This window comes from Anolis sagrei, chromosome 11 (assembly GCF_037176765.1).
Source record: "Anolis sagrei isolate rAnoSag1 chromosome 11, rAnoSag1.mat, whole genome shotgun sequence".
Lineage (NCBI taxonomy): Eukaryota > Metazoa > Chordata > Lepidosauria > Squamata > Dactyloidae > Anolis > Anolis sagrei.
The window spans coordinates 32,901,900-32,928,585 of NC_090031.1; the positions used below are offsets into that span (position 1 = coordinate 32,901,900).

The 26,686-nt window shown below is 44.0% G+C and overlaps 1 protein-coding gene across 1 annotated transcript in view; it reads left to right on the forward strand.

The window, feature by feature from the left end:
* Positions 1–279: 279 nt before the first annotated feature.
* Positions 280–26,686, forward strand: part of YWHAG (tyrosine 3-monooxygenase/tryptophan 5-monooxygenase activation protein gamma) — a 30,994-nt gene continuing 4,587 nt past the window's right edge. The window contains exon 1 of the mRNA XM_060756737.2: positions 280–663. Coding sequence (XP_060612720.1) covers positions 577–663 — 87 coding nt within the window. The 5' untranslated portion in view covers positions 280–576. The remainder of the gene's footprint in view (positions 664–26,686) is intronic.

A 26,686-nucleotide genomic window follows, 5' to 3' on the forward strand; every position in this document is an offset into this window, starting at 1 on the left:
GAAATGTAGTCCCCTCCGCCGCGGCTTCAGCTCTGACCGCGTTACTATCATTCGGCAAGGGAACTCTATCTCCCGTCGTGCTTTGCGCGCGGGGAGAGGGCGGGAGCGTTTTAGAGAAGAGGAAAAGGAGGGCGTGGCTCTCCGGAGAGAAAGAGGCGGGGCTTCTGTTTGGCAGGAGGGCCGCGCAAGCGCAGAGGGGCGGGGGAAAAAGGAGGGAGAGAAAGGGGCGGGGCTTCTGTTTGGCAGGAATGCCGCGCATGCGCAGAGGCGCGCCGCCGCCTTCGCTGCGTCGCCTCTGCCGTCAGAGCAGTCGCGGCGCGAGCGGGGAAGGAGCCTTGTGCGCGCTCTCCGTCTCTCTCCCTCTCTTTCCCTCTCTGAAGCCCGGCCAGCCAATCAGATCGCTCGCTTGCTCTTTTTCTCCTCTCTCTCTCTCTCCTTCAGCCCGGTTGGTTTTGTGTTTCTCTCTCCGAGGCGACTCGGTCGGGCGAGAAATTTCCCCATCTTCTTGTCTTTTGAATAGATATATTTAAATTTTACTATTTCTATCTATTTTAAAAACAACCGCAATCCAGGAAGATGGTGGACCGTGAGCAGCTGGTGCAGAAAGCCCGGCTGGCCGAGCAGGCTGAGCGCTACGACGACATGGCGGCTGCCATGAAGAACGTGAGTGTTTGGCGCCCGCCCGCCTCCTTTTTCGCCCCCATTGATCTCTATTGGGGAATCGATATCTATTGGTTTCTGGGCTATTGATACCTATATATCTATTCATTTCAGGGCTATTCATAGAGGTTTTTGAGGTAAAGATAGATTAATCTCAGGGCTATTCATATATATTGATTTTTGAGGTAAATCTGTATTAATATCCCATAAATTAATATATATTTACCTCAAAAATCAATATTTCTGGGGTATTAATATATATTGATATCTGGAATAATATGTATTAATATTTATTCATATATATTGATGCCGGGGTATTAATATATATAAATTTCTGGTGTATTAATATATATAAATTTCTGGTGTATTAATATATATTGATTTCTGGTGTATTTATATATATTAATTTCAGGGCTACTCATATATATTGATTTCTGATGTATTAATATATATTAATTTTGGGGATATTAATATATATTGATTTCAGGGATAAATATATAATAATTTCTGGGGTATTAATATATATTAATTTCTGGGGTAAATATATATTAATCTCAGAACTATTCATATATATTGATTTTGAGGTATTAATATATATTGATATCTGGGGTAAATATAGATTAATTTCAGGGCTATTCATATATATTGATTTCTGGGGTATTAATATATAATAATTTCTGGGGTATTGATATATATTAATTTCTGGTATATTAATATATATTAATTTCAGGTGTATTAATATATATTAATTTCTGAGGTATTAATATAGATTAATTTCTGGGGTATTAATATATATATTGATATCTGGGGTAAATATGTATTAATTTTAGAACTATTCATATATATTGATTTTTGAGGTATTAATATATATTACTTTCAGGGCTATTCGTATATATTAATTTCTGGTGTATTAATATGTATTGATTTCTGGGGTATTAATATAGATTAATTTCTGGGGTATTAATATATATTTATTTCTGGGGTATTAATATATATTGATTTCAGGGCTATTCATATATATTAATTTCTGGGGTATTAATATATATTGATTTCTGAGGTATTAATATATATTGATTTCTGGGGTATTAATATATATATTGATATCTGGGGTAAATATATTTTAATTTCAGGGCTATTCATATATATTGATTTCTGGGGTACTAATATGTATACTAATTTATGTATATACTAATATATATTAATTTCGGGTTTATTAATATCTATTGATTCCTGGGGTATTAATGTATAGATTTCTAGGGTATTAATGTATAGATTTCTGGGGTATTAATATATAGATTTCCGGGGTATTAATAGCTTATTAATATATATACATACATATTATATATACATATATGCATAATTATCTATGCTCACACATATTTAGTGTACATAGATATACACATATGTGTAGGGTGGCCTAAAAGTCCCCATAAATGGGAAAAATTAGCAAACTCGTATATTATATCTATCTATTTCTAGCTATCTATCTATATGTGAGTATTTTGCAACTAAAGGTACATTTAGCTACAATTTCTCATTTGCCCCAATGTATTTTGGGTCATACTTATGCACCTTCACACACATAATATACATAAATGCACACACCTATATGTATATGTATCACATATATAATATGTATACTTATGCACATATATATTTATACACATATATATTTTATGTGTAATATATGCATATATATATATATATAGAGAGAGAGAGAGAGAGGTATATGCATATATAGATCCACATATCGGTGTTGGTCTGCACACATAGATGTATATATAGATACCCCCATATATAGAGAGAGAAGGGGAGTATACTCATATATAGATCCACATATAGTTGTTGGTTTGCACACACACACACACATGTATATATAGATACCCCCATATAGAGAGAGGGGGGTATATACATACATAGGTCCACATATAGGTGTTGGTCTGCACACATACATATGTATATATAGAAACGCCCATATATAGCGAGAGGGGTATACGCATATATAGATCCATATATAGGTGTTGGTCTGCACATACATGTGTACGTATAGATACAGACAAACACACACAGATCCACATATAGGTATCGGTCTGCACATACACATGTACATATAGATACACCCATACACACACACACACAGATCCACATATAGATGTTGGTCTGCACACACACACATATCTATATATAGATACCCCCATATATAGAGAGGGGGGCTATGCATATATAGGTCGACATATAGGTATTGGTCTGCACGCACACACATGCATATATAGATACCCCATATACATGTAGAGAGAGAGGTATACACATATATAGGTCCACACATAGGTGTGTGTCTGCTTGCACTACATATGCATATATGGATACCCTCGAACGTAACGCATAGAGACAAGAACAGAGGGGGGAAAAGGAGAGTTACAAATGGAAAAGAGTGATTTCCAAAGATGGGAAGGAGTGCAATTTAAATTAATATATAGCAAAAAGGGGAGGTTGTGCAAAAATCGAAGGATGGATTGAAAGACAGAATGTCCAGCCATTTTTCTTTTTTACTATTCCAGTACTACTCTTCCAATATGACACAAACTGGGCTGTTGTTATCATTTGTATTGCTTGGAAAGGAATTGGTAGATTTTGTTCAATACATTGGCTCCGGTTCTGATTCCTATATATGTGTCTGGATATGGGGAACGTTAGGAATATTGCATGGCAAAGGTGGCAGCCGTTGAGTCCTTCAATGGGGGAAATAGGGGGGAAATGCCCCCATTTTTGGTAGGCAAACAAATAGAATATGAGAGAGAAAGGAAATGTCGGTGTGCTTGGAAGCGAGCTAGACTCCTATTCATATGTGTGTGTGTGTATGTATATATCTCTATCTGTCTAGCTGTCTATATAAGAAGTGAGCTGGACTCCTATTCATATGTGTGTATGTATGTATATATCTATCTCTATCTCTATCTGTATGAGAAGTGAGCTGCACTCCTATGTGTGTGTGTATGAGAAGCGAGCTGGACTCCTATTCATATGTATGTATGTATGTATGTATGTATGTATGTATGTATATCTCTATCTATATGAGAAGTGAGCTGCACTCCTATTTGTGTGTGTTTGTGTGTATGTGTGTATATATATATATGAGAGAGAAGAGAGCTGGACTCCTATTCATATGTATGTATGTATGTATGTATGTATGTATGTTTGTATCTATATCTATCTATATCTATATGAGAAGCGAGCTGGACTATTCATATGGGTGTATGTATGTATATATCTATATCTATATCTATATCTGTCTATATGAGACGTGAGCTGCACTCCTATTCATATATGTGTGTGTATGTGTGTGTGTGTGTATATATATATATATATGAGAAGCAAGTTGGACTCCTATTCATATGTATATATATATCTATATCTATTTATCTATATCTACATCTTCATCTATATGAGAAGTGAGCTGGACTATTCATATGGGTGTATGTATCTATCTATATCTATATTTCTATCTATCTACATTTATATCTATATGTGAAGTGAGCTGTACTCGTATTCATCTATCTATATTTCTATCTATCTATATGAGAAGCAAGCTGCACTCGTATTCATATCTGTGTATGTATATATCTATATCAATCAATCTATCTATATATGAGACGCAAGCTATACTATTCATATGTGTGTATGTATATCTATCTATCTATCTATATAGAGAGAGATATGAGAATTGAGCTGCACTCCTATTCATTCATATGTGTGTATGTATGTATATATCTATATCTATATGAGAAGTGAGCTGCACTCCATTCATATGTACATATGTATGTATATATCTATATCTATCTATCAATATGAGAAGTGAGCTAAACTCCTATTCATTCATTTGTGTGTATGTATGTATGTATGTATGTATGTATATATCTATCTATATCTATCTATCTATCTATATGAGAAGAGAGCTAAACTCCTATTCATTCATGTGTGTATGTATGTATGTATGTATGTATGTATGTATGTATATCTAAATGAGAAGTGAGCCGCACTCCTATTCATTCATATGTGTGTATGTATATATCTATATCTATAAGAAGATTATATAGTTGTCTGGCTTGTGTTTATACTCACAATAGACAACAATAGAAATCGATATTTTCCATTTGTACACGCATTCCATGCACACACGTCTTTGGGTAGAGGAAGTCAACGAATTGGGAGAAACTCCCTCTATATATGACATTTTTTTTTGTTTCCAGTGAGGGCAATATCTACTCCAATGCCCTCATTCCCGTCGATGCATGTGTTCCGACCAGATATGGCACCATGACGGGACGAAAAAAGCCCTTCTCGGTGATGAATCATCCCTTCTTTTTGGAAGGGGAAAGGAAGGAGGTGACACAATGCAATGCTTCTCATGCCTCCCTTGCTGCCCAACTCCAAGTGGAGCGTATGTCCAGAAACGGGCCAGTTTTGCCTGGATTTGGGGGATATTTCCCCGTCCGTTTCTATCCCTCGCTTGCTGCATTCCTTCCCAAAAGGTGCCACGGAGCCAAGACCCCCCGTGTGTTGTTCTCTTTGCGGCTCCTCCCTTGCCGTGCCACGCCTAAAAGGAAGGAAAGGAAAAAAACCTAAAGGGTTTCATGGTGGGAAGAATACAAAGACCCCCCCCCCCTTTCATCTCTCTTCCCCTCTTTCAGTGCTTGAAAAATGAAAGGAATTGGGTCTAATGTGTTTGAGCATCGTAGGCGCGGCTTCTCTGATTTTTTCGGTATGGCGGAAACTGGGTTGCTTTGTCATCTTCGCGAAGTCATTGTCTCTGATGGAAGGCGGAGGAGGAGGAGGAAGAATCCTGCTTTATCATAGGGCCTAGTTGAAGCGCTCCCCCCCCCCATATATATATATGTGTCTGTGTGTTTAGGGGATGCCTTTGTGTCCTTTTGGGTGGCTGACCCCTCTGTTTCAGAAATGGGAGGGATCCAGTGGCTGCTGCTGTGCCTTTTTTCCTTTCTCTTGTTGCCCCCCCCCCCCCCAAATCTGGCGTCTGGGCAGTGCCACTCCCTGCCACCGCTCCCCATTTGTTCGTTCAATCCCGGTTCCCACCTCTCAGGCCTCTGCAACCCCACCCACCGCCATTGCCAACTCCAGGCAGAAGCCGCCTGAAGACAGGACCGTTGGTGGCCATTATATACACACACACAAGACATAGATACACGCATGCATATATACTCATATATATATACACACACACACATATACCTCATACATATACATATGCACACATACACATATATACTCATACATATATATATATACACATAACACACAAACATATATACACACATGCACCTGTGAGAGATATATATATATATATATACACACACACACACACACATACACACACACACACACACACGCACATATGGTATATATACACACATATACATACAGATGGACTCACACACATATACACTCATATACTGTATATACATATGCACATACAGTATATATACACACACACAGTCATGCACACTTCTATGCACATACATATATACATAGATATATACTCATATATATATATATATATACACACACACACACATCCACATATGATATATGTCATACACATATATATGCATTTGTACTCATATATATACACACACATACATGCACATTTGGTATATATACACACATACATTTATATACATATATACTCTCTGATACATACACATATATATACACACATGTACACACACATATATTCACACATATATATGGTATATATACCCACATACATATATAGTCATACTCACATGTATACATGTGTACTCATATATATATACAGACATACATGTACATAAGGTATATATACACACATACATTAACATACATATATACTCTCTCACACACATGGACATACACATATATGGAATATATACCCACCTACATACATATACAGACATATATATTCAAACACACATATATACACATACATATATGCTCATTTATATACACACATACATATATGCACATATGGTATATATACACACATACATTTACATACATATATACTCTCACACACATATATATACACATCTATCTATCTATCTCATTCAACCAGACCTCTCCTGACTTCCTTACCTGTGTACAGGGTGGGGAAGAAGGCATTACAATGAGAATTTGGCATAGAGTGTATATATATGTGTGTGTATATATATATGTGTGTGTATGTGTGAATATATATGTATGTATATGTATAGCCTCTCTTTGCAATCCAGTGGTTGTGTTTCCATGCTCTCTTTTGGAGAGATATCCCTGCCTTGGAGGGGTGGGCCGCAAGGGTCTTTTCTCCGAGCCCCCCTCGCTTTCGACAGGGAGCTTTGTCATTGGGTTTGTGCGCTATTCATGCCAGGATGCGCCTGTGTACGGACCACCGTTCCCAAACGTTATCGAGGGCTTTGGGGGGGGGGGGTCTTTGTGCCTTTGTGTCTCCCCAAAGTCTCCCTCCATAGGAAAAAAAATGAATGCAAGGAGACGTCTGGATGTGTTTTCTATCCTTTCCGTTACCCAAGGTGCCAGGGATACGAGGCGTATTGGGTGTCCCGGTGGGTAACATTGAGCTGCCCTTCCTTCCTCTCCCTTGTGGGGATGGTGCCGCAAGCCGAGGAGAAGGGATCTTTTGCTCTGATCTTGCAAACAAAGCCATGGTGGGAGGCAGTATCAAGTCGTTCCAGAAGATTCTGCATTTGTCATATTGCAGAGAGGCTAGACTGGGTGGAGAGAGGAAGGGAGGGAGGGGTGCTTTGCAAGGGGGAGAAAGGCTTCCCTGCCTTCCTTCCTTCGCCTCTTTGCCTCAGCCTGCCTGCTCCGATGGAGAGGGAATACTGATCCAGAAATTGTCGCAGTCTCACTGCCTGCCTGCCTACCTGGGAGATGCTGCTCTGCCTCTTTAGTATTGCACCATTTTGCCGTAACCTTGCGTGTGTGTGTGTGTTGTGTGTGTGTGTGTGTCAAGCAGATGGGGCTGCCGGCAACACTCGGAGGGGAAGCTGCCTCTCAAAGCGGGTGGGCACGGTGAGCAACGAAAATGCACGGCGGTGCTGTATTTAAACATTTCCAACCCCAGGTCTGCGTTACGATACAGTCGGGAAGGAGCCGCACAACCCACACTGTGCATTTCGACCTCCCCGTTCCATTGTATAGCTTCTCATCCGGCTTCCTGCAAAAAGGCCACTCTACCCAGATCTGCACGCATTATGCGCTGATATATCGCACAGTCCTAGATGCTTGGGAAGTGTCCGACATGTGATAATACTGGCATAACCCAGTCAGGGTGGTTCCAGTGGTGATCGGCACACTGGGTGCAGCGCCTCAAGACCTTGGCCTGCACTTAAAAACAATAGGCCCTGACAAAATTACCACCTGGTCGCTGCAAAAGGCCATCTGACTCAGATCTGCATGCATTATGCGCCAATATATCACACAGTCCTAAACGCTTGGGAAGTGTCCGACGTGTGATCCAATACAAAAGCCAGCAGAGTGATCTTGTCTGCTGTGTAATTATAATAATACTGGCATAACCCAGCCAGGGTGGTCCCAGTGGTGATCGGCACACGGGGTGCAGTGCCTCAAGACCTTGACCTGCACTTAAAACAATAGGCCCTGACAAAATTACCACCTGGTCGCTGCAAAAGGCCATCTGACTCAGATCTGCATGCATCATTCGCCGATACATCACACAGTCCCCAAGACACAGTCCCCAAGACACAGTCCCCAATAGGCCCTCACAAAATTACCACCTGGTCGCGCAAAAAGGCCATCTGACTCAGATCTGCATGCATCATTCGCCGATACATCACACAGTCCTCAAGACCTTGGCCTGTACTTAAAAACAACATCACACAGTCCTCAAGACCTTGGCCTGTACTTAAAAACAATTGGCGCTGACAAAATTGCCACCTTGTCGCTGCAAAAGGCCATCTGACTCAGATCTGCATGCATCATGGGCCGATACATCACACAGTCCTCAAGACCTTGGCCTGTACTTAAAAACAATTGGCGCTGACAAAATTACCACCTGGTCGCTGCAAAAGGCCATCTGACTCAGATCTGCATGCATCATTCGCCGATACATCACACAGTCCTCAAGACCTTGGCCTGTACTTAAAAACAATTGGCGCTGACAAAATTGCCACCTTGTCGCTGCAAAAGGCCATCTGACTCAGATCTGCATGCATCATGGGCCGATACATCACACAGTCCTCAAGACCTTGGCCTGTACTTAAAAACAATTGGCGCTGACAAAATTACCACCTGGTCGCTGCAAAAGGCCATCTGACTCAGATCTGCATGCATCATTCGCCGATACATCACACAGTCCTCAAGACCTTGGCCTGTACTTAAAAACAATTGGCGCTGACAAAATTGCCACCTTGTCGCTGCAAAAGGCCACCTGACTCAGATCTGCATGCATCATTCGCCGATACATCACACAGTCCTCAAGACCTTGGCCTGTACTTAAAAACAATTGGCGCTGACAAAATTACCACCTGGTCGCTGCAAAAGGCCATCTGACTCAGATCTGCATGCATCATTCGCCGATACATCACACAGTCCTCAAGACCTTGGCCTGTACTTAAAAACAATTGGCGCTGACAAAATTACCACCTGGTCGCTGCAAAAGGCCATCTGACTCAGATCTGCATGCATCATTCGCCGATACATCACACAGTCCTCAAGACCTTGGCCTGTACTTAAAAACAATTGGCGCTGACAAAATTACCACCTTGTCGCTGCAAAAGGCCATCTGACTCAGATCTGCATGCATCATTCGCCGATACATCACACAGTCCTCAAGACCTTGGCCTGTACTTAAAAACAATTGGCGCTGACAAAATTACCACCTGGACGTTGCAAAAGGCCACCTGACTCAGATCTGCATGCATCATTCGCCGATACATCACACAGTCCTCAAGACCTTGGCCTGTACTTAAAAACAATTGGCGCTGACAAAATTACCACCTTGTCGCTGCAAAAGGCCATCTGACTCAGATCTGCATGCATCATTCGCCGATACATCACACAGTCCTCAAGACCTTGGCCTGTACTTAAAAACAATTGGCGCTGACAAAATTACCACCTGGACGTTGCAAAAGGCCACCTGACTCAGATCTGCATGCATCATTCGCCGATACATCACACAGTCCTCAAGACCTTGGCCTGCACTTAAAAACAATTGGCGCTGACAAAATTACCATCTGTCGGCTTCAAAAGGCCACCCTACCCGGGTCTGCACGCATTATGCACCGATATATCACACAGTCCTAGACACTTGGGAAGTGTCCGACGTGTGATCCAATACAACAGCCCTTGATTGCTGTGTAATAATAATAATACTGGCGTAAGTCAGCCAGGGTGGTCCCAGTGGTGATCGGCACCACCTCAAGACCTTGGCCTGTACTTAAAAACAATTGGCACTGACAAAATTACCATCTGTCAGGTGCAAAAGGCCACCCAACTTGGATCTGCACGTATTATGCGCTGATACATCACACAGTCCTAGATGCTTGGGAAGTGTCCGACGTGTGATCCAATACAACAACCCTTGATTGCTGTGTAATAATAATAATACTGGTGTAAGTCAGCCAGGGTGGTCCCAGTGGTGATCGGCACACTGGGTGCAGTTCCTGACAGATGTGCTTCAAAGCTCTGCTAATAATAATAATAATAATAATAATAATAATAAACTGCAAAGACTCCGTCACAAGCCAGTCAAGGTGGTCGCAGTGATGATCGGCACACTGGGTGCAGTTCTTCAAGACATTGCCCTGCACTTAAAAACAATCGACGCTGACAAAATTACCATCTGTCAGGTGCAAAAGGCCACCGTACTTGGATCTGCACGCATTATGCGCTGATACAGCACACAGTCCTAGACACTTGGGAAGTGTCCGACGTGTGATCCAATACAACAGCCAGCAGAAAGATCTTGTTTGCTGTGTAATAATAATAATACTGGCGTAAGTCAGTCAGGGTGGTCCCAGTGGTGATTGGCACACTGAGTGCAGTGCCTCAAGACCTTGGCCTGCACTTAAAAACAATTGGCACTGACAAAATTACCATCTGTCAGGTGCAAAAGGGCTGCCAGATGGTACTCAGTTCTGCACGCATTATTCACCAATACAGCACTAGACACTTGGGAAGTGTCTGATGTGTGATCCAATACAAAAGCCAACAGAGTGATCTTGTTGTGTAGCAAATACTAATAATTGTTAATATTATTGTAATTATTATTGTAGAACTGCAAAGACTCTGGCACAAACCAGTCAAGATGGTCCTAGTGGTGATCGGCACACTGGATGCAGTGCCTCGAGACCTTGGGTTGCACTTAAAAATAGTCAGCGCTGACAAAATTACCATCTGTCAGATGCAAATAATCATAATTATAATAACAGAATTGCAAAGACTCACAGACTCTAGCACAAGTCAGTCACGGAGGTCCCAATTGTGATCGGCACACTGGGCGCAGTGCCTAAAGACCTTGGCCTGCACTTAAACACAATCGACGCTGACAAAATTACCACCTGTCAGCTGCAAATAATAATAATAATAATAATAATAATAATAATAATAATAATAATAGAAGAATTGCAAAGGCTCTGGCACAAGCCAGTCAAGGAGCTCCCAGTGGTGATCGGCACACTGGGTGCAGGGCCTCAAGACATTGGGCTGCACTTAAAAACAATTGTCGCTGACAAAATTGCCATCTTTCATCTGCAAATAATAATAATAATAATAATAATAATAATAATAATACTTATTATTATTATTATTATAGAAGAACTTCAAAGGCTCTGGCACAAGCCAGTCAAGTAGGTCCCAGTGGTGATCGGCACACTGGGTGCAGGGCCTCAAGACCTTGGGTTGCACTTAAAAATAGTTGGCGCTGACAAAATTGCCATCTTTCAGCTGCAAATGATATTATTATTATTATTATTATTATTATTATTATAGAAGAACTGCAAAGGCTCTGGCACAAGCCAGTCAAGGAGGTCACAGTGGTGATCAGTAAACTGGGCATAATGCCTTAAGACCTTGGCCTGCACTTAAACACAATCGGCGCTGACAAAATTGCCATCTTTCAGCTGCAAATTATTATTATTATTATTATTATTATTATTATTATTATAGAAGAACTGCAAAGGCTCTGGCACAAGCCAGTCAAGGAGGTCACAGCGGTGATCAGCACACTGGGTGCAGTGCCTAAAGACCTTGGCCTGCACTTAAACACAATCGACAAAATTTGCAGCTGACAAAATTACCACCTGTCAGCTGCAAAAGGCCACCCTACTCAGATCTGCGCACATTATCCGCCGATACATCACACAGTCCTAGACACTTGGGAAGCTTAATGGAAACACCTCCTCACTTCCTGTTGTCTCAGCCCCATTCGTAACTAGGTGATCAGCACACTGGGTGCAGTGCCTCAAGACCTTGGTCTGCACTTAAACACAATCGACGCTGACAAAATTACCATCTGTCAGCTGCAAAAGGCCACCCTACTCAGATCTGCGCTCATTATTCGCCGATACATCACACAGTCCTAGACACTTAGGAAGCTTAATTGAAACCCCGCATTACTTCCTGTTGTCTCAGCCGCATTTGTAACTAGGAGTCGGATGTTTGTGACTCGGAGGCTGCATGTACATCGTGCTTTGAAAAAGCCAGGGACTTGCGTGTTGCAGGGAAGACGAGTGAGAACCTTAATCCCTTCTCAAGCACCAGTCTGAGAGATGAGAGCATCTTCGGCTCATCTGCCAACATCTGTCTCTTTGCATGTGGCCTCCATGGCTGGCGCAAAGATCAGGGTGGCTCGGAAGTGAGATTCCAGCCCGATGCTCCTTGACCCCTTGTCTCCTTTGCTCAGATCCCGCTCACATTTTCTCCCAGCCGTGGCCTTGCAACTCCTTCCCGTAGCAACCCCATGATGTCACGCATCACAATAGCAGCCGCAGTGGTAGCCTAGAGCCTTCAAATGGCGTTTTTCCAAAGGAATGCAGAATTGTATGGCACGTGGCCGCCTTGGGGTGGGCACCTTCATACTCGAGGGAAAGTCAATCGATCGGTCCTGAGACTCTGCTGCCATTTGCAACCCTTGATTGGGCATATTCAAGATCATTCTTTAAGAATTATGGAGGATCTTGATGCTTGGTTGTTGTATGTTTTTCCAGGCTGTCTGCCCATGTTCCAGAAGCATTCTCTCCTGACATTTTGCCTGCATATGTGACAGGCATCCTCAGAGGTTGTGAGGCCTCTGAGGATGTTTGCCACAGATGCAGGCGAAATGTCAGGAGAGGATGCTTCTGGAACAAGGCTATACAGCCCGGAAAACTTACAACAACCCAGTGATTCCGGCCATGAAAGTCTTAGACAACACATTGATCTTGATGCTATTGTCCAAGGCCAAGAGGAGTGGGTGTGGTGGGTGTATCAGAAACTAGTTGATGTGGTCTATCCAATGCAATTTTCTGAATCGGCACCCCTAATAACCAAACCGGATCTAAAGTTGACCAAAAATTGATTCGTAAGCCTCTTGGTACTAATGTTGGAGAGTGGTCGCTGGTCAACGTGGTCTCTGTTCAGAGAGGTACCTGGTCAAAGAGGTCCTCAATCAAGAGGTCCCTGGTGAAAGTGGTCGCTGGTGAAAGGGGTCCCAGGTCAATGGGGTCCCAGGTCAAGAGATTCCTGGTCAAAATGGTCCCTGGTCAAAATGGTCCCTGGTCAAAGAGGTCCCTGGTCAAAGAGGTCCCTGGTCAAGTGGTCCCTGGTCAAGTGGTCTCTGGTCAAAGAGGTCCCTGGTCAAGTGGTCTCTGGTCAAAAGGTCCCTGGTCAAAGAGGTCCCTGGTCAAAGAGGTCCCTGGTCAAGTGGTCTCTGGTCAAAGAGGTCCCTGGTCAAGTGGTCCCTGGTCAAAGAGGTCCCTGGTCAAGTGGTCTCTGGTCAAAGAGGTCCCTGGTCAAGTGGTCTCTGGTCAAAAGGTCCCTGGTCAAGTGGTCCCTGGTCAAAGAGGTCCCTGGTCAAGTGGTCTCTGGTCAAAGAGATCCCTGGTCAAAGAGGTCTCTGGTCAAAGAGGTCCCTGGTCAGAGAGGTCCTTGGCCAAGTGGTCACTGGTCAAAATGTCCCTGGTCGAGTGGTCCCTGGTCAAAGAGGTCCCTGGTCAAGTGGTCTCTGGTCAAAGAGATCCCTGGTCAAAGAGGTCCCTGGTCAAAGAGGTCTCTGGTCAAAGAGATCCCTGGTCAAAGAGATCCCTTGTCAAAGAGATCCCTGGTCAAAGAGGTCACTGGTCAGAGAGGTCACTGGTCAAAGAGGTCCCTGGTCAAAGAGGTCCCTGGTCAAGTGGTCTCTGGTCAAAGAGGTCCCTGGTCAAGTGGTCTCTGATCAAAGAGGTCCCTGGTCAAGTGGTCCCTGGTCAAAGAGGTCCCTGGTCAAGTGGTCTCTGGTCAAAGAGATCCCTGGTCAAAGAGGTCTCTGGTCAAAGAGGTCTCCGGTCAAAGAGGTCTCCGGTCAAGTGGTCCCTGGTTAAAGAGGACCCTGGTCAGCGTGGTTCCTGGTCTAAAAAAGGTTGAGAACCACTGCTGTAAGGCTGTGCAAGAGTGATTCGAATGTGGAAGAATGGGGTGTTGTTTTTTGTCATTCTACACATATAATGTGTACTGGGGATGGCCCCGAAGCGGGTGCTTCCTCAGGCACCTTTTGAACAGACGTCACTGCTTGCAACCAGCTGCCAATGGCAGGATGTCTCGATCAATAGCCATTAGTTGTAGTTCTTGCCACCTCTCTGGTGGTGGAATTGCCGGTTCCTGTGTCATAAGCCTGAAGAACAGCAACTAGGCGTTGGTATACTCCATCTTGGTTATGGTTTGGAATCAACTGAGCTTGGGTTCTAAGTTTGTGTGATAATACATGATACCTCGGACACTTCCCAAGTGTCTAGGACTGTGTGATGTATCGGTGAATAATGTGTGCAGATCCAGGTAGGGTGGCCTTTTGCAGCTGATAGATGGTGAATTGTTTTTGCATTTGTTTTTAAGTGCAGGCCAAGGTCTAGAGGCACTGCACCCAGTGTGCCGATCACCACTGGGACTACCTTGACTAGTTTGTGCCAGAGTCTTTGCAGTTCATATCATGTCAGATTTTCCAGTTGCTTCTCGTCAATCCTTCTGTCACCTGGGATTGCAACATCGACGATCCATATTTGGTTTTTTCCCACGATCGTGAGGTCAGGAGTCTTGTGCTCCAAAACTCTGTCAGTCGGAATTCAGAAGTCCCAGAGTGGCACAAGTTGCAGTGTAACAACAACAATTATTATACTAAACTATAATAATAATTATAATAATAATATAATTTTGTTGTTGTTGGTATTCCACTGGAACTTGTGCCACTGTGGGACTTTCGAATTCTGAATAATAATAATAATAATAATAATAATAATAATAATAATATAACAATAATTATAATAATACTATAATTTTTTTTTTGTTGTTGGTATTCCACTGGAACTTGTGCCACTGTGGGACTTTCGAATTCTGAATAATAATAATAAATAATAAATACTACTACTACTACTACTACTAATAGTAATAACAAACTATAACAATAATTATAATAATACTATAATTTTGTTGTTGTTATTCCACTGGAACTTGGGCCTCTGTGGGACTTTCGAATTCAGAATAATAATACTAATACTACTACTACTACTACTACTACTACTAATAGTAATAACAAACTATAACAATAATTATAATAATACTATAATTTTGTTGTTGTTATTCCACTGGAACTTGTGCCACTGTGGGACTTTCGAATTCCGAATAATAATAATAATAATAATAATAATACGATAATAATAATAATCATAATGATACTATTATTATTATTATTATTATTATTATTATTATGCTATGTAACTACTTTGAAAGTAGTTCCTCTACTCCAGAAACTTCGTTTTTGTGGCTGCCGCAAACTAGATTGAATTGGTGAGATATCTCTGTGATGTGATATTCACTGCAAAATATGCTGCAGGATGTCCCTCCTGCAAAAAAAAAAAGTTTAATTAACCATTTCCATGTATTTATGATAGAACCAATTAGGAAATAACATGGATCACCCAGGGAAAAAAAATCGTGTTACATAGTGTTGTTATTATGTTTATTTATGCACCAGGGTTGCCTGGTGGTGCAGTGGGTTAAACCGCTGAGCTGCTGAACTTGCTGACTGAAAGGTTGGTGGTTTGAATCCAGGAAGTGGGGTGAGCTCCCACTGTTAGCCCCAGCTTCTGCCAACCTAGCAGTTCAAAAACATGCCAATGTGAGTAGATCAATAGGTACTGTTTCTGTGGGAAGGTAATGCCGCTCCATGCAGTCATGCAGTCCACATGACTTTGGAGGTGTCTACGGACAATGCCAGTTCTTTGGCTTAAAAATGGAGATGAGCAGGAGAAAACTTTTACCTTTTTGAAAGACAACTTAAGCAGGTACTCTATCTCAATCCGTATGGAAAACAGCACAAAAGGCCTGCTGAGTTTCCCTCCTCCCTCTTTGCAGGAGAAGAGTGTCCCTCGGTGGCCAAGTGCCCCAAAGGTAATAATAGCATTAGGGCCAAGTGTGAGGTTACCAGTGACCTTTAATGCGCTTTGACACACTGACAGGGTGCGATCGCTATGCAAAGAGAGAGCCAAAATCTGCCCTTTGCCATTCATCTTGCAGCAGGACGTTAACCCAACAAGTGTTAACCCTTCCCTTTGCGACCCAAAGTGCTATCTATGTGTGTGTGTGTGGCTGGAGTTGTCAAACCGACAAATCCATCCTAGATTTTATGTGTTTCCTCCACCACAGACATCCCAGTGTTTCTGAGACTCTCCACTGGTGTGGAATTTGCTCAGCCCCACCCACTGCCTCTCCCATAACCGTTTCCTATGGTGCTCTGCAAACACAAAGGAATTGATCAGCCACTGCTCATACTGGAGGGGTCTGGAGGCCTGACTCCACATGATGGAAGTTGTAGTTCACCCTGCATCACTGTGACCCCCACCGACAATGGATCTGGACCACATTTGACACACAGAACCTTCCTCTTCCTCCACCTCCTTCTCCCTTTCCTTCTTCCCGTTTTCCTCCACCTACTCCTTCCTCTCCTTCTTCCCCTCTTCCTCCTTCTCCTTCCTCTCTTCCTCCTGCTCCTCTTCTTCTCCTTCCCTTTTTCTTCCTCTACCTCCTCCTCCTTCCTCTCCTCCTCCTCTTCTTCTGCCTCCTTCCTCTACTTCTCTTCCTCCTGTTCCTCCATCTCCTTCTTCCTGTTTTCCTCCACCTCCTCCTTCCTCTCCTTCTTCTCCTCTTCCTCCTTCTCCTTTCTCTCTTCCTCCTGCTCCTCTTCTTCTCCTTCCCTTTTTCTTCCTCTACCTCCTCCTCCTTCCTCTCCTCCTCCTCTTCTTCCGCCTCCTTCCTCTACTTCTCTTCCTCCTGTTCCTCCATCTCCTTCTTCCTGTTTTCCTCCACCTCCTCCTTCCTCTCCTCCTTCCCCTCTTCCTCCTTCTCCTTCCTCTCCTCCTCTTCCTCCTGCTCCTCTCCGCCTTCTCCTTCTCTTTTTCTTCCTCTGCCTCCTTCTCCTCTTCACTTCCTCCACCCTTTCCTTCTTCCCATTTTCCCCACCTCCTTCCTCACCTTCTTTCCCTCTTCCTCATTCTTCCTCTTCTCCTTCCTTCTCCTTCCTCTACCTCCTTCTGCTTCCTCTCCTCTTCCTCCACCTCTTCCTCACTCTCCTTCTTCCTGTTTTCCTCCACCACCTCCTTCCTCTCCTTCTTCCCCTCTTCCTCCTTCTCCTTCCTCTCCTCCTCTTCCTCCTGCTCCTCTTTTCCTTCCTCTCTTTTTCTTCCTCTGCCTCCTTCCTCCACCTCCTCCACCTTTTACCTCTTCCCGTTTCCCCCAACTCCTCCTTCCTCTTCTTCTTCCCCCTCTTCCTCCTTCTCCTTCCTCTTCCTCCACCTCCTCCACTCTTTCCTTCTTCCTGTTTTCCCCACTTCCTCCTTCCTCTCCTTCTTCCCCTCTTCCTCCTCCTTCTTCCTCTTCCTCCTTCTCCTCCTCCTCTTTTTCTTCCTCTACCTCCTCCTCCTTACTCTCCTTCTTCCCCTCTTCCTACACCTCCTTCTCTTCTTCTTCTTCCTCCACCTTCTTCTCCTTCGTCTCACTATAACATAAAGGCCTACTTGATCAATTCTGAATTTCAACCTGCATTTCCTTTGTGGAATGTAACTTGCACTTCCACTCTCTGTGGTTGTCGTATGTCTTCTAAGAGCGTCTTGTCTTTCGTTGTCATGATGTTGTGTCCCGCCTCGACCTTACATCGGAATAGAGCCTTCCAGCCCATCATACCATCACAACCATCTCCTTGTCCTAGACCAAGATGACCTCATTGTGGCACATTGGTTGTCACCGTCCTCCTTTGCCTTCCCAACCAAAAATGGCCGCTCTTCTTGGCTCTGCTGTTGTTCAACTGCCACAAAATACATTGTGCGGAGCTCTCTTTTGTGGGCAGGATCTTGCCCCTTTTCATGGACCAACTCTACGGTCTGTTGTGTTATTAGCCAATTAACTTGCCCATTCAAGTTTGTGTTATTTGTGTTAGTCATCAGACCATTACACAGCGCAAAGCCGACAAATGGGCTCACGATTCGGCCAGATAACGCCGCCTGGATTGTACAAACAAACAAGTAAATAAGTGATGCGAAGGTGGCGAGTCTTGGGTGGCGAGAAGCTCAATCACAGGGAACAGCCTTCTCCTTATTAGTCGGAATTAATTCCTTTGATTTCCTGCGGCGAAGAGTGTGGGGGAGAGGAACCCCACGGCTTCCCGGCTTCAGGAAATCAAGCTCTAATGGCAAACGGGTGCCTCGATCCAATGGTAGCTTTCCAAATGCAAAATTATTCCCTGTCTGGAAATCTTTTCTTCTTCTTTTCCTCCCTCCCTTGCCTTCCCTCGTACATCTTCCTTCCTTCCTTCTCTCTTCCCTTCTTTTTCTCTCTTCCCTCCCTCCCTTGCACTCTTCTGTTTTCCCTTTCCCTTCTTTTTCTCCCTTACCCCTCCATCTCTTCCTCTTTTTCTCTTCCATTCTCATCCATTCTTTCTCTTCTCTCCCTGTACCTTTCCCCCTGACATTTCCCTTCTTTCCTCCTTTTTCTTTCTTCCCTTTCCCTTCCTTTCCCTTTCTTTTCCCTCCTTCTCTCCCACACTACCTTCTTTTTTCCTTCCTTTACCCCTTCCTTCCTTCTTTCTTTTTTCCTTCCCTTCCCTCTCCCCTTTTTCCTTCTGTTTCCTTCCTTCCTTTCTTCCTCCTTTTGCGTTTCCTTCCCCTTCCCCCTTTCTCTCTTCTCTTTCCTTCCTTCCTTCCTTCCTTCCTTCCTTCCTTCCTTCCTTCCTCCCTCCCTCCCTCCCTCCCTCCCTCCCTCCCTCCCTCCCTCCCCCTCCCTCCCTTTTCCTTCCCTTCCCCCTTTCTTTCTTTTAGCCTTCCTTCCTCCCTTCTTTTTTTCCTGACCTTCCCCTCCCTTTCTTTCCCTTTTCTTTCTTTCCTTCCTTCCTGCTTTTTCCTTCCCTTCCCTTTCTCTTCCCTCCCTCCCTTCCTTCTTTTTTCCTAGCCTTCTCTCTCCCCCTTTTCCTTCTTTCCTTCCTTCCTTTTCCCTGACCTTCCCCTCCCTTTCCTTTCTTTCCATTCTCCTCCCTCCTTCCCTCCCTCCCTCCTTTTTCCTTCCCCTTCCCCCTTTCTTTCCCTTCCTCCTTTCTTTTTTCCTGACCTTCCCCTCCCTTTTTTCCCTTCTCTTTCTTTCTTTCTTTCTTTCTTTCCTTCCTTCTTTTTTCCTTCCTTTCCCTTTCTTTTCTCTTCCCTCTCTCCCTCCCTCCCTTCTTTTTTCCTGGCCTTCTCTCTCCCATTCCTTCTCATTCCTTCCTTCCTTCTTTTTTCCTGACCTTCCCCTCCCTTTTTTCCCTTCTCTTTCTTTCTTTCCTTCCTTCTTTTTTCCTTCCCTTTCCTCTCTCTTCCCTCTTTCCCTCCCTCCCTCCCTTCTTTTTTCCTGGCCTTCTCTCTCCCTATTTATTTCCTTCTCATTCCTTCCTTCCTTCTTTTTCCGTGACCTTCCCCCTCCCTTTCCTTTCTTTCCATTCTCCTCCCTCCCTCCTTTATTCTCCCTTCCCCTTCCCCCTTTCTTTTCCTTCCCCTTCCTTCCTTCCTTTCTTCCTTCTTTCCTTTCCGTCACCCACATGTCACTTAGCAGCAGCCACTTCATTCCCTTTCTTTCCTAGCCACAAGCTTAAAAATCTAGTTTTGAACGTTGCCCAGCCTGGCAAAGGAATTTTACAGAAACAGGGAGGTGGTTTAGAAAAGACAGGTAAGTATGCTCTCCAGGGAACATTAGAAAGACATGCGCATTTCAAGAGTGTGGCCAGGCAACAGAGCCCAGAGGGTGCACAAACACACACCCCCGACACGCAATGCTCCCTGCTCCCATTGTGTTTCCTTCCTTCCTTCCGAATCCCCTTTCTGCCCGCCTTTCCGGGAAACTGGATCTCTCCCCCACTTCATGGGGCCCAAATTAAACCTCCCTTTGAGGCCGTGTCAGAATTCTAGGTCAGATGCCATTAAATGCCGTGGTACGGTTTCCTGGAGCAGTGAAGCAAAGTCTAAGTTTGGAGAGCTGACGAAGTTTGCCGGGAAGCTTTGGGGGAAGGGAGCTGGCTGCCCGGAGGGAAGAAAATGGAAATGTCATTGGCAGGCGGAGAAGCATTGGGTTTCATGGAATCGTGGAAGGGACCCCCAGGGGCCCTTCTTTCTGCCAAGCGGGGAAACACCATCCAACCCTTCCCGGTAGATGGCCATCAAGCCTTGACTTCAAATCCCCCTGAAGATGGACACTCCACTGGTTTCAAGGCAGCAGAAAACATCCCTTGATCTGATCACTGATGCAGCCTAGAATCTGTTTCCATATGGAGACCATTTCAACCTAGATTGTATGTGTTTCCTCCACCACGGACACCCCAGTGTTTCTTTCTCTCTCCATTGGTGTAGTATTTCCATGACTCCGCCCACTCCCTTAACCCTTTTCTACCATTCCTATGACGCACAGCAAATGGAGAGAAATTGATCAGCATACTGTAGAGTTTGGGGGACTGACTCAACATGATGGAAGTTGTAGTTCCTCCTGCATCAAGACAGAGCACTGTGACCCCCACGAACAATGGACTTGGACCACACTTGGCACACAGCACCCCCATGACCAACGAAAAATACTGGAGAGTTTGGGAGGAATTCATCTTGATTTATAGGAGTTGTAAGTACTGGGATTTATAGTTCACTTGCCATCAAAGAGCACTTTGAACCCCACCAACCATGGATCCACAGCAAAGAATACTGGTGGTCTTTGGGTAGTTTTGTAGGAGTTGTAGTTCACATGCAACCAGAAAAACCGACCCCCACCAACGATGGATCTGAATTAATCTTGGCATACAGAACCCCCCATGACCAACAGAACCCACCTTCATTTCTGGGAGTTGTAGTTCACCTACATCTGGAGACAAGGTGACCACCACCAACAATAGACGGGGACCAAACTTGGCACAAACAACTCCCATGACCAACTGAACCTACCTTCATTTCAGGGGGTTGTAGTTCACCTACATCTGGAGACATCGTGACCACCACCGTCAATAGACAGGGACCAAACTTGGCACACACAACCCCCATGACCAACTGAACCCACCTTTGTTTCTGGGGGTTGTAATTCACCTACATCTGGAGACAACGTGACCACCACTGTCAATAGACAGGGACCAAACTTGGCACACACAACCCCCATGACCAACTGAACCCACCTTTGTTTCTGGGGGTTGTAATTCACCTACATCTGGAGACAACGTGACCACCACTGTCAATAGACAGGGACCAAACTTGGCACACACAACCCCCATGACCAACTGAACCTACCTTCATTTCGGGGGGTTGTAGTTCACATACATCTGGAGACAACGTAACCACCACCGTCAATAGAGGGGGACCAAACTTGGCGCACACAACCCCCATGACCAACTGAACCCACCTTCGTTTCTGGCGGTTGTAGTTCACCTACATCTGGAGACGACGTGACCACCACCATCAATAGGCGGGGACCAAACTTGGCACACAGAACCCCCATGACCAACTGAACTCACCTTCGTTTCTGGGGGTTGTAGTTCACCTACATCTGGAGACAATGTGACCACCACCGTCAATAGACGAGGACCAAACTTGGCACACACAATCCCCATGACCAACTGAACCTACTGTACGGGCTTGAGGGAGCTGACTCACCATAGTGGGAGTTGTAGTTCACCCTACAGTGAGAGTCCACCCTGGACCCCACCGATGATATATCTAGAACAAACTTTCTCAATGTGACAGACTATGTACTGATGGAGTTACGGGGGTTAACCTGGCATGATGTGAGTTGTAGTTCACCCACGACCTTATGCATTTTGTAATTTTTTTAAAAAAATTGACTTCTTCAACTAGCCCAGGCAACTCCGGGTCCCCAAGCTAGTAAAAAAAATAAACATGAGTCGTAAAAGAATCAGAACGTATAGCTATAACCCTAAAACACTCAAGAGGATCTCTTCAAACATGTGTAGAGCAACATAATACCTGTTGGGCTATTTCGGTTTCATTGCATTCCCTTCGGGATGAGAAGGGTTCCCGGACGTTCTTCAGATTTTGGGGTGACTTCTTATTTTGCTAATGAGTGAATTTGTGCTCTCCTTCCATTAATTTTTATTTAGACAAAATAATGCAAACCTTATATACCAATGTACAAACAAAAACAAGTTTTAAAAGATTGATTGATTGATAGACAGACACAAACCTACCTACCTACCTACCTACCGGGTTTGGACTGGATGGCCCTTTGGGGTGCCTTCAAATGTTAGGATTCTGTGATTCATAGATACATATATACATGCAAGGGATTGGACTGGATGGTCCTTAGGGTCCCTTCCAGTTTTTGAATTGTATGATTGATTGATTGAACTATACATACAGAGGTTTGACGGGATGACCCTTGGGATCCCTTCCAGTTTTTGGATTGTATGATTGTTTGTTTGATTGATTGATTGATAGAACCATACATACAGAGATTGGTCTGGATGGCCCTTGGGGTCCCTTCCAGCTTTCAGATTGTATGATTGTTTGGTTGGTTGGTTGATTGATTGATTGATTGATTGATAGAACCATACATACAGGGGTTGGACTGGATGGCCCTTGGGGTCCCTTCCAGCTTTTGGATTGTTTGATTGAATGATTGATAGAACCATACATACAGGGGTTGGACTGGATGGTCCTTAGGATCCCTTCCAGCTTTTGGATTATATGATTGATTGATTGATTGATTGATTGATAGAACCATACATGCAAGGGTTGGACTGCATGGCCCTTGGAGTCTCTTCCAGCTTTTGGATTATATGATTGATTTATTGATTGATTGAACCATATGTACAGGGGGTTGGACTGGATGGCCCTTGGGGTCCCTTCCAACTCTCGGATACTATGAAGCAGTCACAGATCCTTTGAATCCAGAGATGAGTGAGGAGCAGACAGGATTGGCAGGCGTTGTCTTGGGCTATAATTACGACTTGGTTCAACCTGGGACAGGCAGAGCCAAGGGAATTCCCAACACGCCTGCGTGAAATGCAGAGCGATAGCACGAGTGGCACTTGGCTTGAGAAAAAGAAATCCATGTGAAAGGGATGTCGGACTCTTAGCCGAAGAGGAGTCAAGAGTGTGATGCAGCAGCTCAAAAGGCCAATGCGATTCTAGACTGTCAATCCCACTAAGATTGACATCCCGTCCCCTAATATGAGAGCCACCCCAAACCTACCCTGCGGCTGGTTGTCCATAGCATTGAGCGAACCTCAGAGGCATTTTTGGAGACTCGGAAAGACGGGCAGGAGCAGATGCGGGACTCATATGATCCCCCACAGGAGGCTGAGGTACAAAAGCCACTCATGTTCTATTGGTGCGACTTGCACTCGAGAGGTGTGTTGGGGGAATTGGGACGCTTTGGCCCTATTTTGGGCAGGGCTTCGAATCCCTTTTGGAAGGGAACTTATGCCCTTTTTTGCATAGTCGGTGCAAGACTCTGGAACAAGTTGCCAGGAATATCTTGCAGATATTGTCATTCGTAAGACATCCTGTGATAATGCAGCATTTCTCATTAAGAGCCACATCCATGTTTTAATGTGGTGAGATGTGTTCCACACTGGCATGCGTGCTCAGCAGCAGAGTAGCAAAGCGTAAGGGCAGATGCCTTCACTGTGTCTGGTTGTGAAGCCAAGGTTGTGCCAGTCAGACGTCTTCACTGTGTCTGGTTGTGAAGCCCAGGTTGTGCCAGTCAGATGTGTTCACTGTGTCTGGTTGTGAAGCCCATGTTGGGACAGTCAGATGTCTTCACTGTGTCTGGTTGTGAAGGCCAGGTTGGGACAGTCAGAAGTCTTCACTGTATCTGGTTGTGAAGCCCAGGTTGGGACAGTCAAAAGTCTTCACTGTGTCTGGTTGTGAAGCCCAGGTTGGGACAGTCAAAAGTCTTTACTGTGTCTGGTTGTGAAGCCCAGGTTGGGACAGTCAGATGTCTTCACTGTGTCTGGTTGTGAAGCCCAGGTTGTGCCTGTCAGATGTCTTCACTTTGTCTGGTTGTGAAGTCCAGGTTGTGCCAGTCAAATGTCTTATCAGTGTCTGGTTGTGAAGCCCAGGTTGTGCCAGTCAGATGTCTTCACTGTGTCTGGTTGTGAAGCCCAGGTTGTGCCAGTCAGACGTCTTCACTGTGTCTGGTTGTGAAGCCCAGGTTGGGCCAGTCAGATGTCTTCACTGTGTCTGGTTGTGAAGCCCAGGTTGGGCAGTCAGATGTCTTCACTGTGTCTGGTTGTGAAGCCCATGTTGGCACAATCAGATGTCTTCACTGTGTCTTGTTGTGAAGCCCAGGTTGGGCCAGTCAGATGTCTTCACTGTGTCTGGTTGTGAAGCCCAGGTTGGGACAATCAGATGTCTTCATTGTGTCTGGTTGTGATCCCCAGGTTGGGCCTGTTTGATGTCTTCACTGTATCTGGTTGTGAAGCCCACGTTGGGTGAGTCAGATGTTTTCACTGTGTCTTGTTGTGAAGTCCAAGTTGTGCCAGTCATCACCTCGTTTCCCCTGTAATAGGTAGTAAGACCACCTAAAGCTTTGGAGAGCTTCTGTTCAACCATTTCAAAGCTCCCTGGTTGAGTGGTGATGACACGATCGTCAGCATAGATGAAACTTTCTGTCTCTTCTGGCAGTGGCTGGCGATTTGTCTAAATGTTGAACATTAATTAATGGAGCAATCATGCTTCCCTTAGGCAGGCCACTCTTCTGTTTTCGCCATCTGTTTCTCTGTTTGGTATCAGAGAGGCATTGCGTTGCTTCTCGTTCTGCAGAGAACGTGTCCGTCTTGCTGGTTGTCTCTCCCCAAGCAGCGCTTGCTGTACGGGACACACAGTGCTTTCTCTGCCTGCGGCTATGCATTTCGCGCTGTTCCCGCATGCCATCTTATTAGCTTTGTATACTGATCACTGCCTGGAACTTCCTTGCAAGGTCTCGGAGAATTGCACAACTAGGGTTTACGGTTAGTTAGGATTTGCATCCTGTTGGGATGAAAGAGCATCCGGGTCTCTCTCTCTCTCTCTCTCTCTCTATCTATCTACTTATCTATATGTATTTATCTCAATAAATAGATCAACAGATTGATTGATTGATTGATTGATAGAGATGGATAGGTGATAGATAAATAGATCAATGGCTAGATAGATACATAGATACATGTACATAGATATATACATAGATAGAAATTGATAGGTGATAGAGAGATGATAGATAACTAGATCAATAGGTAGGTAGGTAGGTAGGATACATACATAGAGATGGATAGGTGATAGATGATAGAGAGAGAGGGAGAGAGAGAGAGAGATGGAGCAAGGGTGGGATGGATGGATAGATAGAAGAGATAGATAGATAGATGGAGGGAGGGAGGGAGGGAGGGAGGGGGGATAGATAGATAGATAGATAGATAGACAGAAAGACAGACAGACGGACAGACAGACAGATAGATGGAGCGAGGGTGGGATGGATAGATAGCTAGATAGATACATAGATAGAGGGATAGATAGATAGATAGATAGATAGATACATACATACATACATACATACATACATACATACATAGCGATAGATAGGTGATGTATAGATGATATATAAATAGATCAACAGATAGCTAGATAGGTACACAGATACATAGAGATAACAGGTGATGGATGGATAGATGGATGGATTGATAGATAGATAGATGGAGATGGATAGGTGATAGATAAATTGATCAACAGATAGAGATGGATAGGTGATAGATAAGTGATGGATAGGTGATGGATAGATGAAAGATAAATAGATCAATGCATACATATATACATATATAGAGATAGGTAGGTGATGAATAGATGATAGATAAATAGATCGATTGATAGATAGAGATGGACAGGTGATAGACAGAAAAATAGATCAATAGATCGATCGATCGATAGATAGATAGATAGATAGAGATGTACAGGAGATAGATAAATAGATGAATAGATTGATAGATCCATAGATAGATAGAGATGGACAGGTGATAGAAAGATTAGATAGATCAATAGATAGATAGATCGATAGATCGATAGATCGATAGAGATGGACAGGAGATAGATGAATAGATAGATAGATAGATAGATAGATAGATAGATAGATAGATTGATCGATAGATAGATAGATAGATAGATAGATAGATAGAGATGGACAGGTGATAGATAGATTAGATAGATAGATAGATAGATCGATCGATAGATAGATAGATAGAGATGGACAGGAGATAGATAAATAGATGAATAGATTGATCGATCAATAGGTAGATAGAGATGGACAGGTG